The sequence below is a fragment of the Elephantulus edwardii genome, unplaced genomic scaffold, assembly GCF_000299155.1.
Source record: "Elephantulus edwardii isolate Elephantulus edwardi_28Jun2011 unplaced genomic scaffold, EleEdw1.0 scaffold00066, whole genome shotgun sequence".
NCBI lineage: Eukaryota > Metazoa > Chordata > Mammalia > Macroscelidea > Macroscelididae > Elephantulus > Elephantulus edwardii.
This window is the reverse complement of record NW_006399816.1, coordinates 4,263,826-4,281,982: the sequence shown is the minus strand read 5'-3', so window position 1 is coordinate 4,281,982 and position 18,157 is coordinate 4,263,826. Positions and strand designations below refer to the sequence as shown.

General features: G+C 35.6%; 1 protein-coding gene across 1 annotated transcript in view; it reads left to right on the top strand.

The window, feature by feature from the left end:
• SCAPER (S-phase cyclin A-associated protein in the ER) overlaps positions 1 to 18,157 on the top strand; it is a 507,933-nt gene that overhangs the window by 94,939 nt on the left and 394,837 nt on the right. The window contains exons 7-8 of the mRNA XM_006888275.1: positions 11,030 to 11,292; positions 16,015 to 16,230. Coding sequence (XP_006888337.1) covers positions 11,030 to 11,292; positions 16,015 to 16,230 — 479 coding nt within the window. The remainder of the gene's footprint in view (positions 1 to 11,029; positions 11,293 to 16,014; positions 16,231 to 18,157) is intronic.

Genomic DNA, 18,157 nt, shown 5'->3' with positions numbered 1-18,157 from the left:
GCACTCTGTGTTTTATGGGTTTTAACAAATGCACATTCTCAGAAAATAGTTCTTTGACTCAAAACTTTTTGTCATGGAGTCGGAACTGACATGTAACTTACTCTCCAGTGGATTTCTGAAACTGTTAAGTTGCATGAAAGATTCTTCACTTTTCTTCCTTGATGTCACTGGTGGATTGGAGCTGCTGGTGAATTCAGACTGTCAGAGAGGCATGCATGGCCTTTGGGTTACCAGTGAAGCTCCCTAAGGTCTAGGCCACCTCAGCTCCCTCTGAATACTTAGAAATATCCTAAATATCTTTGGAGCCCCGCCTGTCCTGAACCCTTGGCAACCATTGATCTTTTTATCCTCTTTATGTTTGATAAATGATAATGATATTTCATTTGAAAAGTGCAGGATATCATTTCATTAAGACTGACTTAGAACTGTTGAAGTCAGAGTACATCTGTGCTCCACAGGGGTTTTAGTGGCAGATGTCTTTAGAAGGAGATCAGTAACAAAACCTTTCTTCCAGTACATTTGTGAGTGGACTCAGCTTTCTAATCTTCCCATTAGCAGCAGAATGAGTATGTTAACTGCTTATACCACCCTGGGCCGACACCTTTCACTTAGCAATATGCATTTAAGCAGCTTCTGTGTCTTTTTTACTTAATAGCATATGTCTTTATATCACTAAACAATACTGTATTGAATGGCTACAGCACTGTTTGTCCATTCACTATCTGTTGAAAAAGACCTTACCTTGGTTGTGCCAAAATTTTGCCATTTGTGAATTATGGCACTATAAACATCCATTTGCAAATTTTGATGTGGATGTACATTTTCAGCTCAATATCAAGGAATGTGACCATTTATTAAGGAAATGTGCTTTATAAAACCCTGCCAGAATGTCTTCCAAAGCAACTGTACCATTATATCTCCATGTTTTAAATTACATTTTCACAATGATGTTGAGAACCTTTTTAGATGCTTATATTCCATTGCATATATTCTTTGATGATATGTCTGTTCAGATCTTTCATTCATTTTTAAATTGAGTCCTTTGTTTTTGTCTACTGAGTTCGTTGTATAGTTTTGTTTGCTTTTGTTAGTTGTCATTGAGTGCACTGAAGCCCCATGGAAGCAGAGAACAGTGCACTATTTTCATAATCACTGGCATTCTCTAGCCCACAGTGTTAGTCCTCACCTCCAGAACACACCAAACCTGAAATCACCTTATTCCCTTCTGTGTTTTCCTCTTGAAGTTGTTTAGGTTTATGTATAGATCAGTGATTCATTTAAATTCATTTTAAAGATACTTTCAAATAGACTAGATTGTAATTTTCTTTTGTCTGCCATGGGCTTAGGTACTACTGGAGGAAACAAACTCGGGAGAGTGGGAAATAATCAGCTTATGATGTTTAACAGAAAGCCTAATGGAGAGTCAGCTGTGAGTTGATTCTGAATCAATGGCAGCTAGTTGAGAGTTTCTCTCATGATTTAACCTTAATATTTTCTACTGAGAATTCATTCAATCCCCAGCTTTCCCAAGTTAAAAATCTTAATATGTGGAATGTCATAGGCCAGTGTAATAAGTTCACTCATCTTTCTCAATTCATCTCTTCCACATCACTTTTTTCCCATCTAGATTCACCCTAAATATCTGTTAATATTTGCCATAATTTATTTTTTATAATTACAGCAATGATAATGCATATTCTCTTCTATCACATTTCCCTGCTGTACTTCAGGCTGTATACATTTTATTGATATGTTTTCCAGTCAACTACTCCTTTTTCTGTGTCTAAACTGCTATTAAACATTATTAAATTCTTTTTTCCTTTTTGTTTTTCATGGTTGCATTGTCTCTCCCTCGCCCTTCCTCAGCCCACCCCACAATGCACCCCTTGTTTCTGATTGATCTCATACATATAATGCATAATCATATAATCCTTTAGGACAGTTCTTTCCCTCATCTGTTTAAAATGTAGTGTTCATTACCTATCCACCCTTTCCTCTTTCCCTCCTCAGCACCCACATCTATTAAATTCTTAATTTCAGCTATGTACTTAGAAGTTGCAGAATTGTTGATCATGAAATACATCATAAATTCCAGCTATCTTTTGGAATGATATTTTTCATACTTTCTTAAGCTAATATTATTGAGTACTGTTGAGTTGGAACTGAACCATAATTGGCCTGCTGGTGGATTTTCAGAGGCAGTTAATCGCGTTGGAGGAGATTGCCCATCCTTCTCCCATGGAGCAGCTGGTGGATTAGAACTGCATGCCTTCAGAATTGCAGCATGGTTTCTTGCCACTTGGCCACCAGAGATCCTCTTAAACTCATTTTAATAAACTCTATTCTTAAACTCATAATCATAGTTCTTTTTAAAAGTCTGTCTGAAAAAATATAATATCTGAATTTATCAATTTTCCAGTGGACTTTTAACTATATGTATGTTTTTGGGGTTTTATTTTTGTTTTGTTTTGCCTTACTGTTTTTTTCACTGATTTTTAATCCTGTGTTAGAAATTATAAAGACCTAAATCATGATACCATGTTTGAAAAAAGGAAAGAAATTATAATGATTCCTCAGAAGGATTACTCTTTGTTCTGGTAGACCTATCCTATCCTATCCTATCCTATCCTATCCTATCCTATCCTATCCTATCAGGTAATTTTAATCCTGTTAAGATTTTATTTGAGCTTTTATTAAAGTTAATGTGTTTGGTTAATTCATCCTTATTCCTTGTAGAGTCTTAACTGAACATATAGGATATTTACCAAGAGCACTGTATTCCAGAATTCCAGTATTTGTTTCCTCTGCTCTGCCTAGTTGCTACAATATCTGCTTAGCTCATTAGGTTCCTGGCTCCTGCTTTCTGCTAGAGGATTTCTTGGACTCTTTACCTATAAATGCAAAGTTTAGGAGTTGTCAGACTTCTTAGGGGAAGATTAAGTGTATGGTTGATTTTTTTTTTTCCTGGCTCACTTCCCTATAGTTCTCAGCTCTCTGAGTTATTTTTTTGTTGCTGTTTCTTAGTCTCAGTTGCAGTAGATCCTGTCAACTCTACTGTCTATCTCCACAGCTTGACTGCACTGCTAATTTCAGATAGTACTCTTGTTTTCTTGCAGTGTGAATTGGCAAAATGTCCTCAGGGGGAAAGCCAGGTTAATATTGATTTCCCTGTTGCCCTTTCCTTTTCTCAAGGGTTGTAAGTACCTCAAATCTTGCCTGCATGGTTGCTTTCCATTGCCTTTAAGCAGTTGATTTATATGTTTTGTCTAGCGTTGATAGTTATTTTTGGCAAGAGGAGGGTTAATTTTGACAAGCTACTTTGTCATGACCAGAAAAATAAGCCCAAACATATATTTAAGTGGACAGGAAACATTTACTAGAATTGACATATGCTGGGCCATGAAACAAGTCTGAACAAAGTCTGAAGTTACTCTTTCTCTAATCACTATGAAGCTAAGGTTAAAATCAATACAAAAAGCCAAAGAAACGTACAAATTTTTGAAAATTTAGATTATACTTCTAAATAGCCTGAGTCAGAGAATAAATAACAAAGAAAGTTATGAAATGTGATTTGAATGAAGGGGAAAAGAAAGCATTTTGAAATTGTAGAATTAAGCTATAGCTCTACTTTGAGGAAAATTTCTAGCTTGAAATATACAAATTAGGAAAAATCCTATAATTCATGGTTTATTCATCTTAAGTGAATAAAGAACAGGAAGTTAAAGCTAAAGGACATAAATGAAAGGCAAATGTATAGGTGAGAGCAGAGTAAATAAAAGATTCTTTAAAAGAAAGGTGAAGTTACTAAAACTCTAGAACTACTGATAAAAGAAGGAAACAGATAATACATTTGGAGGACAAAAGACAACCCTGTTTGAAACATTTTCAGATTTTGAAATGCTAAAAGAACAAAGAAATATGTCTTGGAAAAAGTGAGACCATGGTGCTCCTTTAAGGCAAGGATGGGAAAACTTTATCTCACATATTTTGGTCATATTGTCAGGAGGCATCAGTGCTTCAAAGAAAATATATTTGGAAAAATAGAGGTCTCTGTAAGAGAGGAAGGCTCTCAACGAGATGAATTGACACAGTGTCTGCTGTAGTGAACTTAAACCTGGTGGAAAACATGAAGATGGTGCAGCGTAGGGTAAGGCTTCAGTCTGTTTTTCACAGGGTTGCTGAGTAATAGTTTATTGAATGGCACTATCAGTAGGCTCATCTGAGCAGTTGTAATCTCCTTTCAGCTGTGCTCTTCCTGAGGGCAAAGCCACATGGCTAGTTTACTGGTCAGAAACAACTCAAATGATGTCTGAAAGCAAGCCATACTAACAAGGGAGTTGGGACTCCACCCTCTCCTTTCCACAAAGCAAGTGCTTTGGAATTTCAATTCTGTGATATTTAGAATACCACAAATGAAGTAAGCAACATTTGCTTGTTGTACCCTAAGTAGTGTACCTCTCCAGCTTATTCCATGATGCCAGTTTGACCTAACAGAAATGACAATAAAATTGAATATTACCTCTTTCTTGTTGATCTTAACATATTTAATCTGTGGTAAATACTAACTAGATAGGGATCTGTGTTAACGTGGCTGAAGAGCAGGGCAATACATAGTAAGGTGGAAGTCAGCACAGCATGACAAAGGCACAAGAGGACACAGAGTTAAGGAAAAGGAAATAATGGCAAATAGTCTTACATACACACACATCATAGTAATAGCAATCTAATTTACAAGAAGATAAACAGATAGAAATATTTCATGTGGGTTTGCCAGAGGATGGTTCTAAATACGTGTTTGTATGTGCTGCAGTTAACATCTGTATATGCACTAGAGGACACAGGGAGCACAGTTAGTAAACTTCTTAGTCATTACCAAAGACCTTTAGGAACGGAGTCACTGGGTTTGAGGACTTAGGACCATAGTCTTATGGACTAGTTAGGCCAAATTGTGTAACAGTCCATAAAAACTGTTTTCTACATTTTTGTTTTGTTTTGTTTTGTTTCTTAAAAAAATGCAGTCTGATTACTATGCAGACCATCAGGTGAGATCCATGTATAAAGTCGTCATTTGCATCTTTTAAAAAAGGTATTTGCAATGTATAAATAATGGTAAATACAAAATTTAGCCATTCTATTTCCAGACTCATTTCTATCACCAAACCCATATTTTCAAACTACTATTCCTTCTTCACTGTTTCCCACTTTTGCATTCCAGCCACCAAATATCATTAATGCATCTTGACTGCATGTTTGGTCAATTTTGGACTGCAAGATTTGGTAAAAATTCTCAATTTCTTCCTCTTTGCCTCTGGATGTAGGAGCATCTTAATGGGTCTCCTTGTATACATATGGATATTATCCTGTCACTCAACACATGGTATTTTAGGATAGAACTTGAAATTGACTTTTTGACTATGAATGGAACTCCATTCTTCTGTTTTTCATTCTCTGCATAGTATACCATATGATCAAATGATTCAAAGTAGATCCACAGTTAATACCTTTGATACCAACAGTTAGGAAATAAAGGGACGCATTGTTGTGGTGGTGGTTGTTCTTATATGCCATCAAGTCACCTGCAACTCGTAGTGACTCTATGTACAACAGCCCTAAACCCTGCTCTATCCAATCCAAACCCTGCTCTTGCCAATCTTATTGTCTCCGACACACCTATCCCCATTACCTCAGTGACTGAATCAATGAGGGTCTTCCCCTCCTGCGCTGTCCCTTCACCCTCCCAAGCATGATGTCCCTCTGCAAGTACTGATCCCGCTTTGCAGCATGGCCAAAGTATGTCAGACAAAGCAAAATCCTTGCCTCCAAGAAGCAGCCTGACTTCACCCTCTCCAGGATGAACTAGTTTGTTTTCCTAGCAGTCAATGGTATATTCAATACTCTTCTCCAGCACCACAGCTCAAAGGCTTCAACTCTCTTTCTACCATCCCTAGTCATTGTTCAGCTTTCTGATACATAGCAAGTGATTGCAAAGATCATGGCCTGTCTCAAGCACACCTTAGTCTCCAGACTGACATCGTTGCTCTTCAGTACTTTGGAGAGTTCTCTGACAGCAGAGTTTCCCAATGCAGTTCGTCTTTTAATTTCCTGGCTGCTGGTGCCAGGAGTGTTGATTGTAGAGCCAAGCAAACTAAAGCTGTGAATAATCTCTTCACCATTTATCATGATGCTGCCAATCGGCCCAGTGTTGAGAATCTTTGTTTTCTTGATGTTGAGCTTCAATCGATATTGAAGGCTACAGTCCTTGACCTTCTGCAGCAAGTGCTTCAGGTCTTCCTCAGTTTCAGCAAGCAGGGTTGTGTCATCTGCATAATGCAGATTGTTCATGTGTCTACCTCCAACCCTGATGTCACAGTTCTCCTCATAGAGCCCAGCCTCCCAGATAATCTGTTCCTCATATAGATTGAAAAGATACAGAGATAGGATACATCCTTGATACATACCCTTCCCAATTTTGAACCCTGCAGTGTTTGCTTTCTCAGTTTTGACGACTGCCTCCTGGTCCACATATAGGTTTTGCTGGGACTCCCATTCTTCTCAGAGTCAGCCACAGTTTGTTGTGATCCATACAGTCAAATGTCTTTGCATAGTCGATGAAACATAGACATTCCTCTGGTACTCTGCTTTCAGTCAAGATCTATCTGACATTAGCTATAATGTCCCTAGTACCATGGCCTCTTCCAAACCCAAGCTGCACTTCAGGTGGTTCTCTGTTGATGTGCTGTTTCAGTCATTTTTGGATAATCTTCAGTCATTTTTGGATAATTTTGCTTGCATGTGATATCAGTGATACTGTTCGATAATTTCCACACTCTGTCGGATAATCTCTCCAAATTATTGAGGAGTAATGATGTCAGTTTGAGGACTAAGGTACATCTTGATTCAGGCCATGGCCTTTACAGCTACTTACTATGCATCTGAGAGTTGACAGCGAATAAGGATGACAGAAAATGAATTGACACCTTTGAGTTGTCGTATTGGAGAGGAGCACTGAACATCTCATGGACAGCCAAGAGAATGAACAGATATATCTTGGAGAAGGTTCAGCTGGAGTTCTCTTTAGAGGCAAGAATCATGAGACTTCTTCTCACATGCTTTGAGCATGTTGTTAGGAGGGGCTATTCCTTGGAGAAGGACATGATGCTGGGAAGAATGGAGGGTTGAAAAGGAAAGGAAGACCCTCAACCAGGTGGACTGACACAGTGACTGCTGCAATAGGCTCTAGTATGTCAGGAAATGTTAGGATGGTGCAAATCTTTTTGTTCATAAGGTCACTATCAGTCATACTTTTCTCAACGGTACCTAACAACAACTTTTTTTTTTACAACTTTTGTGTCTTAAGCATGTAGGTGTCACCATCTAAAGACAGAACTGCTGGTCTCTTCTGGAACATAGAAGAATGAATGAAATCTAAGGAAAAGAAGGAAATAATTAGTTCAAAGATTAATGGGTCACATGAACCAGAAAAACTGGATGGTACCTAGTGACCACTTCTAACTACTCTAAAAATCAGCCAAACAAGAGACAAGTCTATGAATTAAACAGTAACATCTAGAGAAAGATATTCCTCAGAACTATCCAATCATAGAGGGACCAAAAGAGCAGTATTTGCCCAGAAACAAAGTTCAAAAGGCAGGAATGGAATGGGTGGGAAAGAACAAATGAAAATGAAGCCACAGAGGAAGTGGGAAAAGTGCTTTCACATTGAGGGGACTTCAACTAATATCAGAAAACAAAATGTTTGTAGGTTGTTGAATAAGAAAACAATAAGATATTGGTTTTAAAAAGTCAATGATAAATAAAAATTATAATACATCATGATTAAGAAAGCTCTGGTGGCCTAGTGGTAAGAAGCTGCACTACAATCCCAAAGAACATCATAAATAGGCTGGGATTATTCAAAGTTTTCTTGGATTAACTAGTTGAATTTACTTGCGTTTATGTAGGATCATTATGAGTTAGGATTATTTTTGTGGTTATAATTTGGATTTATTTGTGTAGCAATAACATTTGTAAATTTAAAAATTCTGTAGTGTGAAAATCATTATATGAAATATGATTTTGTTCTTTGATTCCCATTTAAAATAATCATAATACTTAGATTATCCATTTAACTCTATTATTTTATATCTTCCCTAAGTAATCCGTTATTATGGAAATAGTTTGTCAACATAGTTTTCACTGAAGACACATTCAAAATATTTGTCTGTAACCAATTTCATCATTTCTAAGAGACCTAAGTTATACTTCCTGTTTTTCTTTTGACTTGCTTCAATTATTTTTATTTTTTTCCTCATACGATAGTATTTGTGTTGGCTATCTCATTGGCTAATGGAATAGGTCCAAGGTTTAAGCTGTATTTCTTTTTATAAGGAAGCTTTCAAAGAAGGGTATTTTTCTTTCCTTTTAAATGTAAAGTGATTAATCATAGTGCTCCCTAAGGATGATTCAGCTAAACCAACTAGAAATCAAAATCATTTGTTAAACTTTCTCAATTTTTAAACTTAAGGACGTGTGTGTGACTTTTAGTATTTGCTTTAAAATATTTTGGAACAGAGAAAGGGAAGTAGATGGCATAAAAGTGGAGAATGTTGGTAATTGGTGGAACTAGATAGTGGAGCATGGAGTTCATGACACTCTTCTAATTTTATGTATTGGAAAATTTTCATAATAAAGAGAAAAATAGTGAAATTTGCCTTTCCCTTAGAGATTTCAAAGTCTAGTCATGTGAACTGAAAGATTATAGTTGTTTTTTAAAGACATGGAAAGACTCCACAAAGGAGAATGTTCAGATGGCCAAGAAACACATGAGGAAAATGTTCAAAATCACTAACAATTAGAGAGATGAAAATTAAAGCACCAGTGAGATTCTATCTCACCCCAGCAGCAGTAGCAAAGTTTAACAACATAGGGGAAAAAAATGCAGAGAACATGGAGAGATTGGGACTCATATGCACTGCTGGTGGAATTGTAAACCAGTACAATTGTTACGGAACTTGTTTGGAGTTTTCTTAAAAACTTATGACCCATATGATTCCATATGACCTATCTATTCAACTGCAAGGTATATATCCCAAGGAAATCAGAACTGAGACATGAATGGGCAAATGTACTCCCATGTTCATAGCAGCATTATTCACAATAACAAGAAAATGAAAATAGCCCAAATTCCCATCAACAAATGAATGGATTGAGTCTGTTATGGCTCGGTTCCAACTTGAACAACAAACCTTTAATGAATCCATGATTTTTCTTAATGTGTAATGTTTTAAGAAAAATGGACAAAAAGACTTAATTTTGTTGCCAAGGCAGTGGCCATTATACAAAAATAGAAGAAGGTGTTTCATTTGTTGTCTTTGATATATGTATGTCTTAGTTGTAAAGAATTGTACTGCTAGCCCGATGGTACTCGATTCAAATCCACTAGCTAGCTGCTCCAAAGATGAACAGTCTCCTTACATGTTATTTACAGCCTCTGAAACCCTGCTGGAGGTCAGCTATGAATTGCTTCCAACTCAGTGTTTCTCAACAACAACTAATTAATCAAAATTTTCTATTGTGACTGTATTGTTGTTAAGTGCTGTAAAGTCATAGACAAAACATAGCGACCCCATGAACAAAAGTCTTGAACACTAAACTTTCATCTTTTCTCCAAGTTCATAGAGTTTCTGGAGGTGAGCATTTTTTTTTTTTTTAACATGACATGTGTATATGTCAGGATGTGCCATTTTGAAACACTTATTTTGTGCTTTTTTTTTTTTTGCTATTTAACTTTGACCATGGATCTTCAGTTTCTTTGTAGTATTATTTTAAATACTAGACTAGGTCCTCTAGTATTTCTTCAATTAATATTATATAATTTTATGATAAGTTTATATCAAGGTATATTTTTAGAATTGAGATGAAAGAAACTGGTACACAGTTTGTATTCTGAAAGATGGAAAGACACATAATCATTTGGAGCACCTATTGCCAGAGCCATTTTAAATAAGCTTGGTTTTGTTTTAACTAGTAAGGTTTGTGGGGAGCTCTGATGGCATAGTTCGTAGATACTTGCATTGCTACCAAAGGTCGAGCCTCTCTGAAGGTTCACATCCTTGCGTAACTTCATAGGAGAATGATGAACAATCTCATCCCATGCTATTTACATCCTCCAAAATTTGCTTGAGGTACACCTATCAATCAATTCCTATTCGACAGCAATGAAAGTAAGATATGTGATAGTTCACAAATCTATTATATGATAGTGTTAACATATACACTACATCTGTTGCTGTTAAAGCTGTTTTACCTGAGTTCCTAGAGGACAGAGAATTGCTCTATAGAGGTTTCAAGGCTATAAATTTTGGAAGCTGAACACCACATCTTTCTCCCATGGAGTAGTTGGTGGGATCAACCACCTACTTTAGTTAGCATCAAAGAACTTAACCATTGTTCCAGGGATCTTCCTCTGTAAATCTCATTTCTGATTCTGTTACTCTTTGCCAACTTTGTGGCCTTAGGCTGCTCGCTCAATGCAAAATTGTTTTATCATTTATGAAATAGAGATAATGGCTGCTTACCTCAAGATTGGTGGTCATATGCACCAGCTGCTCAGAAGGAGATGAGATAGTTTGCTTTTCTAAATATCTGCAGCCTTGGAAGGTCTGTAGGGCAGCTGTACTCTGTCCTGTAGGATCACTATGAGTCATAATAGACTTGAAGGCATATGTTCTGGTGTGGATAGTTTTAGGTATCAGAGATAATATAGTTTATGTGAACATGACTACTTAATGCATATATTGTTATTACATGTCATCGAGTTGACTGTGACTCATAGAAACTCTTTGAACAACAGATCAGAACTTTGCCATATTCTGTACTATCCTTCTGATCTCTGCTGTGTTGGAGCTTGGCAGTTTGTCTATTAGTTCTATTTAATATGAATTAGAAGAAAATGGTGTTTGTTTGGTAGATTTCAGAAAATGTTTGTTTTCTAAAGAAGTCTTGATTCCTCTCTCCCCTGATTGTGTAGAACGGAAAGATGCTGAAGGATGGGAGACTGTTCACAGAGGAAGACCTGTTCGCTCACGATCGACAGCAGTGACGCCAAAAGTTTTATTAACAACAGAAGCTTTAAGGTCAAAAGACGACAGCGATAAAGAAAATGTACATCTTTTTTCGGATGAAAGTATACAAAAAGGTGAAACTGTTGGAGACGGACATGCTAATACTGTAGAATCTCGGCCCAGAGATTCATTACACCCATGTGAACATCCACTCACTGAAAGAACCCAGGTAATAAATTATGAAATGGCTTCCTTTCTTAAAAGAAGTGGGTGTGCTTACTAGAATGCCTTATTTTCCCATGTCATTTTCACATTTTATTCTAAAATGTTTTACATCCACACAGAAGTGGCCAGACTAGAAGCAACCTACAAGTAGATTAGACAAATGTTAATGTTTCACCATGTATTTTTCCCTCTCTCTATATACATGCCATATACACATTACAGGCTGAACAATTAGGCTGAGAATATTCTGTAAATATTATCATAATTTGCCTTTAAATATATATAGCGCCAGTTAGTGTTACTCTTGTTATGTATTGTTGAGTTTGAACTGACTCATATCTGATTCTCCAGTGGATTTGCAGAGGCAGTAGTAAATCACACAGGAGGAGATTACACATCTTTCTCTCGTGGTGCTGCTGGTGGATTTCAACTGTGTTCCTTTTGGTTGGAAGCATAACTCTTTACCACTTGGCCACCAGTGTACCCTATCAGGAAATTTAATATTAATTAAAGACTGTACGCTGTAATCCCAAAGCCACATGACTGGAATCACGTCATGTGTGAGTTGGTTCTGATTCAACAAAACACAACAATTGCTGTAATGTACTGAAGAGCAAACATGCAAGTTAAAAGACTAAGCTATGTCTAACATAAGCTGTAGTCTTTTCAATTACTTGTTATGCATCTGAAAGTTGGGTAGTGACTAAGGATGGCAAAAGAAGAATCAATGCTTTTGAGTTGTGGTGCTGAAGGGAACTGAATATCCCGTGGACTTCCAAAAGAATAATTAAGTGTATCTTGGACAAAGTGCAGCCAAGGTGCTCACTGGAAGAAAAGATAGTAAACTTTGTCTCACATACTTTGGGCATGTTGTTAGGTGGGACTAGTCCTTGGAGAAGGACTTCAAGCTTGGAAAAGTAGAGAGTTAGTGTAGGAAAGGAAAACCTTCAACAAGATGGTCTGATATGGTGACTAATAACAGTGGGCTCAAATATATTGGAAATGATGAGGATGGCACAGGTTAGGGCAAAATTCAGCTCTGTTGTTCATAGGGTCACATAACAACACAATTTACTGTCTATGCTCAAACTTTTCCATCTGGCACAGTAATTTCTTTGTAGAATTTTTATCCTTAGTATATAGTTCAGTCTAGAATAATGTATTTCATTTTGCTTCTTGAATGTTTTTTATTAATGACAGTTCTTCAGCCTGTCTTTTTCAGGTATTTTTTAACAATATTGGCTTTTTTTTTTTCGTAGAATGTTCCTTAATTTATTGGCTAATTGGTCATGATTCAACTTGTTGTTGTTGTTGTGTACTCTCAAGTTGGAACTGACCCCTAGCTGACTCTGTGGAGGGTGTTCAGAGGCAGTTAATTGCATGGGAGGAAGTTGCCCATCCTGCAGAGCAGCTGGTGGATTCAAACCACGTGCCTGTGGGATTGCAGCACAGCTTCTTGCTTCTTGGCCACCAGAAGCTTATACTTTTGTTTTGGGCAGGAATAAAGTAATTTTCTTTTAAGTGTCATCCCTAGAGACTTGTATTATTAGTTGGCTGGTACCTTTGATGACTTAATTAAAGTAGTATCTTCCTGCTTCATTTGGTATGCAGTACAAATAATGAAAAAAGAGTTATTTTTAAATTGTTCTACTTGTACTTTTGATAAATCTGTACTTGATAAATTTGCTGATACTTAATAGCATTTTTAAAAAATAATTTTAATGAGCATTTACAGAGATTTTGGATTTCCATTCATTCATTGCTGCAATAGCGTTTTTTTTTTTTTTTATGGAACGCTTCATGAATTTGCGTGTCATCCTTGCGCAGGGGCCATGCTAATCTTCTCTGTATCGTTCCAATTTTAGTATATGTGCTGCTGAAGCGAGCACACAATAGCATTTTTTAAAGTTATTATTTTAATATATGTTAATCTGGTTGACATGTATATGGTGAAGGAATGCATCTGTTTTTAGGTAGTTGTTTATATGAGGATTCATGTTCAATAGGTATAATTTTATATAAAATAACTAATGAAATATAGACAGTGGGGGTTTTCTGCTATCATAGTAGAGAAATTAGATGAGTAAGTTGTAAAATAGTGTTTTTAGACTAGAGTAGCATCTGCTATTTAAAATGTTTTATTTTTATTGTTGTTGTTGTTATGTGCCGTTGAGTCATTTGCGACTCATAGCAACCCTATGTACAACAGCCCTAAACCCTGCTCTATCTGGTGCCAGTCGCACTGCCTCTGACACACCCATCCCGATTACCCCAGTCACTGAATTAATCCACCTCATAGAGGGTCTTCCCCTCCTGCGCTGTCCCTCCACCCTCCCAAGCATGATATCCCTCTCCAAGGACCTGTCCCTCCTTACAACATGTCTAAAGTATGTCAAACGAAGCTCCAGAATCCTTCTATGTTTTATTGTTAGCATATTTTATTTGTGTTTATTTAAATTCTTGACTTTATTTTCTTTCTTAATAATGGCTCTTAATGTTACTCTGCTTCTGGTAGTCTGTAGTGTTTTAATATGTGTTTTTTATGCCCAAATAAAATTAGAAGCTTCTTGCATGCAGATTTTGTGTTGCATTGCATTTTTTTAATTTTCTTAATTGAAATTTTAATGAAAATTTATAGAGAACTTGGATTTCCATTCATTCATTGTAGCATGTTTTCCTACCTGCCTATGCCTACCCCTCCCCACAGTTCACTTTTCTCTTTGAAAAGAAAAAAAATTTTTTTAATTGTACAATTCCACTCTTCCCCGCCGTTACCCCCCCTGCCCCCCGCCGTCCACTTTATTATGCAGCTCTTATGGACTCTTGTCATGAAAATAATACCTAATCATATATTCCTTTTAAACAGTTCTCTCCCTCATCTGTTTCAATGCAGTGTACATTATTTATCCCCTCTTTTTTTAGTTTCCTCCAGTGCTGATGTCAGTCCCTTTTACAACAGTGGCATTATACAGTATTTGTTCTTTGGTGATGCATTGCATTTGTTACACTATGGAGCAGAGCTCATCAGTATATATTTTTTAAACTTAATTTTAAGAAAAAAAATCAGTATTTGTAAACCAAGGCTAGTATTTGTTGGAGAAATAATTTTTTATATTCACATACTCACTACTCAGCAAATTGTTAGCATTTTAACTAATAGAATATAATGTAAATGCCATAGTGGTGTTTTGTACTATTGAGTGGAACCAATTTATAGATGACCCTCCAGTGGGTTTTCAGAGGCGGTTTAAATCCCGCGAAAGGAGATTGTCCATCTTTCTCCTGGGGAGCAGCTGATAGATTTAAACTGGGATTGTACCTTTGGGATTGCAGCAGCTCCTTACCACTAGATAGTGCATTAATTTGTGACGTTGAGATTTAAGGAATAAAGCAGACATGAACTACTGAGTAGTCACACTCTTGCTATAAAGTTCAGTAGAAACGTTCACTGCTGCTGCTGTTCAAACTAATGAAAATCTTTATTTTCTCCACTGTCCTCCTAAGAATGGCATCAGAATATTTATATTTTTTTAACCATTACTTTATAGTTTTAGCTTTAATTTTGTTATATAAATAATATTTATTTGTTAATAAGCATAGTTGACTATATTGTAAACTTCAGTAATGCTAATATAAATATTGCCAAGAAGATTATAAACCATAGTGACTGACATATAAATAATGTTGATAGCAATATAAACAATGTGATAAAATTTAAATAATGCTTATGCTAAAATCAACACTTTGGGACACTCTGAGTTCTGACCAATAGTAGAATTTTAAAAGTAGTTTATAAGACTTGTCCAAGTTTAATATTAATATAAATAATTAATCAAAGTAGAGTTTTTATGGCCCCTACAGTGTTTATTCAGTGTTTATTTAAGAAGTGATGTCAGTGAGTTTAAATTCACAAGTTTAGATTTTAGTTCTTCAGCTTGCAGCTCATTACTCTGAGTATAACTGAAAAATGTAGAAATTGAAAAATGTAGTTCTTTCTGTGCCCTGTCAGAAAATGAAAGTAGAAACTTGGTTCTGTTTGCTAAATGATATAAAATTTTTTTAAATTAATATATAATTTAGGAATGCCAGTGGCTGGTTTTATAGATTGTTTTCTCATTTCTACTATGCTAAATATCTGTAAAGGAGAGTATCTAAATCTGAAGAATATATTTCATGAGACACTGAACATTCTAAGGCACTTTTATTTCACAGTGACTTTCTCTCATCTGTCTGAGAATTGGTACTATGTACCACATGGGTCTTCATCAGTGATATGCTGAGGTTGTATTACTTTTTTTCTGAAGAGAACAGCTTTCATATATTTTAGTAAAATGTCCTCAGAAATATATTTTGATGGAGTGCCTTCATACTGTTTGCAGAAGCACTTACTTAATACAAGGGTTAGTCTTCTCGACTAGTTTGCTAGCATACAAAATACTCATCCAAAATTAGCCTATTGGAAGAATATATTGGTTAATCTCTCAGGGCACTTCAGAAGGTGGTTATTACCTAATAGACAAATTTCCTGTTGCTTAAAATAGGAATAAAAATTGAAACACAAAAAGACAACCTTTTCTGGATAATGGTTGGATAATGATTGATTTAATTGTCAGATAAAAAGTATCACTTCTTCAGAGTTGATAAGTCGAATCTGTTTTTCTGGAGTGCAATAGCTGATGATTGTTTTTTACGATCTCTAATTCATTCTGTAAACATGTTTTATTAGTTCGCAGTGAGTACATTGGATGATGTTAGGAACTCTGCCAGCAATTTTTTACAAGACAACTCCATGCTCTCTTCCGACATACCTGCTGTTCATACTGGTGCAGAGTGTGTACTTATTCAGCAAGCTGACACACCTTCATTGCAAACCAACGAAGACAAATTTCCAGCAGAGAAAGCAAAGCTAGAAAATGAAATGGACCCTTCAGATATCTCAAATGTGAGTGCTGCTAACTTGGTAAGAACAACTTATTAGAATCCTGGGTAAATGGATATTTTGAAGAGTCATAAGCCCCAGTAATAATAACAACTTGCATTGTATATTGCTTTATGTTTTACAAAGAGTCTATGTATGTTATTTAATTTCAGGGTTTTATTCTCAAAATAACTTTTTTTTACAGTTAAGGGTCATTTTAGAAGGGGAATGCGAGACTAAAAGTTAAACAACTTAATGAAAATCATACAGTTTACATGTGGCTTGATCAGATGCTCTTTGGTCTGGGATTAACAAACCAAACTGATAACAAAGTCTTTGTATAATCCCTGGCACTCTGATAAGAATTTAAGTTTTCTGGTCTTAGTTATGTAATATTACAGAGTGCTTTGTATAACTACTGTAAATGTATTAAAAAATTGACCTATATATTGGAATTATATTTACCTTTCCTGCTTCAAAGTCTGTAAAAAATATACTGATTTTGGATTATTGATAGGCTTTTGTTTTTAATGACTGTGTATTTTCTGCTCATCTAGTCCTACTTTTCACAGTGGTATTAAGAAAATTGGTCTAGATATAAATCAAATAGGTCATGTTAGCTCTGTTTTAAAAGTAACTTTCCAAAGACATAAGCACATATGTAAAAAACTGCTGAGAAAAAGTATTCAAGTTTTATGTTTCAAAAACTACCCTACAGTTTCTTTCAAACCTGAGCACTGTATAGTTATGAAAAGTGCTATCTGCAGATGATGTCAGGTCAAGTTATAATGTTTTAGAGAAAGAATAACAGTATGTACAGATGAAACTTAATGTAGATTGTTTAAGGGAAATATAAGGAAATGGGTTATGGTACTCAGAAAACAATAACTTAACTTCTTTTATTAAAATCAAAAGGGGCTCTGGTGGCCTAGTCCATGGGGAGTTGAGTTGCTAATCCTAAAACCACATGTCTTTGGCCATTAAAGTCCACCAGCCACTCCAAAGGAAAACTGTAATCTTCTCCTGTGCAATTTACAGCCACCACTGGAGGCTCAGCTCTTGTATCCCAGTGGAGAGTCTGCTCTGAGCCGGTTCCAACACAACAATAATAAGTTTGGATTTTGAGTAATAAGGTACAATAAGCACATTGGGTTATATCTTATTTTTGAAACTTTTTAAATGTTGAACCTAATCATGGTTATATAAGCAATGGGCTTATTGAAAGGAGTAGAAGTGGATTCTGTGGGATTTTTTAACATACAAAATATCATATTAATTATTTTCAGTTTTTATTTTGTATGAAACCTTTCAAAATGAAGAAGAACTCCTGCGTGCAAATAAGCATAAAGCAATTATTTATGATCTTTTCCCCTTATCATTTTTATTTGATTATACACATCAACTTGTAAAAACATAAAAAATTATTATTTTGAGGATTAAGTTTATATACTTGAAAGAATTTTAGCTGTCCTTTAAAATAGAAATATTAATATTTTCTGGGTTCTTAAAGGAATTTTAACTAAATCATAATTTGAAAAAAAAGGTGTCTTGATAGGAACACTTCACAGGGCAGGTCTAATTCCCTTCATTATTTATATTCAGTCTCTTGGGTGATAGAGAAATGCTTCCTAAAGGAAACATCGGTTTTTGCTTTTTTTCCCTCCACAATACAGCATTGTCACACCGGTAAAAACAGAAATAGAAACAAGACATTGCCATTTATTCTCTTATTTAACAGATATACCCATCCACAATAAATGACTTTAAGGACCTTTCTATTTAAGGTCACCTTTTACAAACATTGTAAAAATCACTATAATACACTTTTATACTATATTCGTGTGTGTCTTTTTTTTTAATTAAATTTTATTAGTTTTAAAGAACATTTACAGAGATTTTGGGTTTTCATTCATTCATTGTTGCACTGTTTTCTCCACCCTCATCCCCAGTT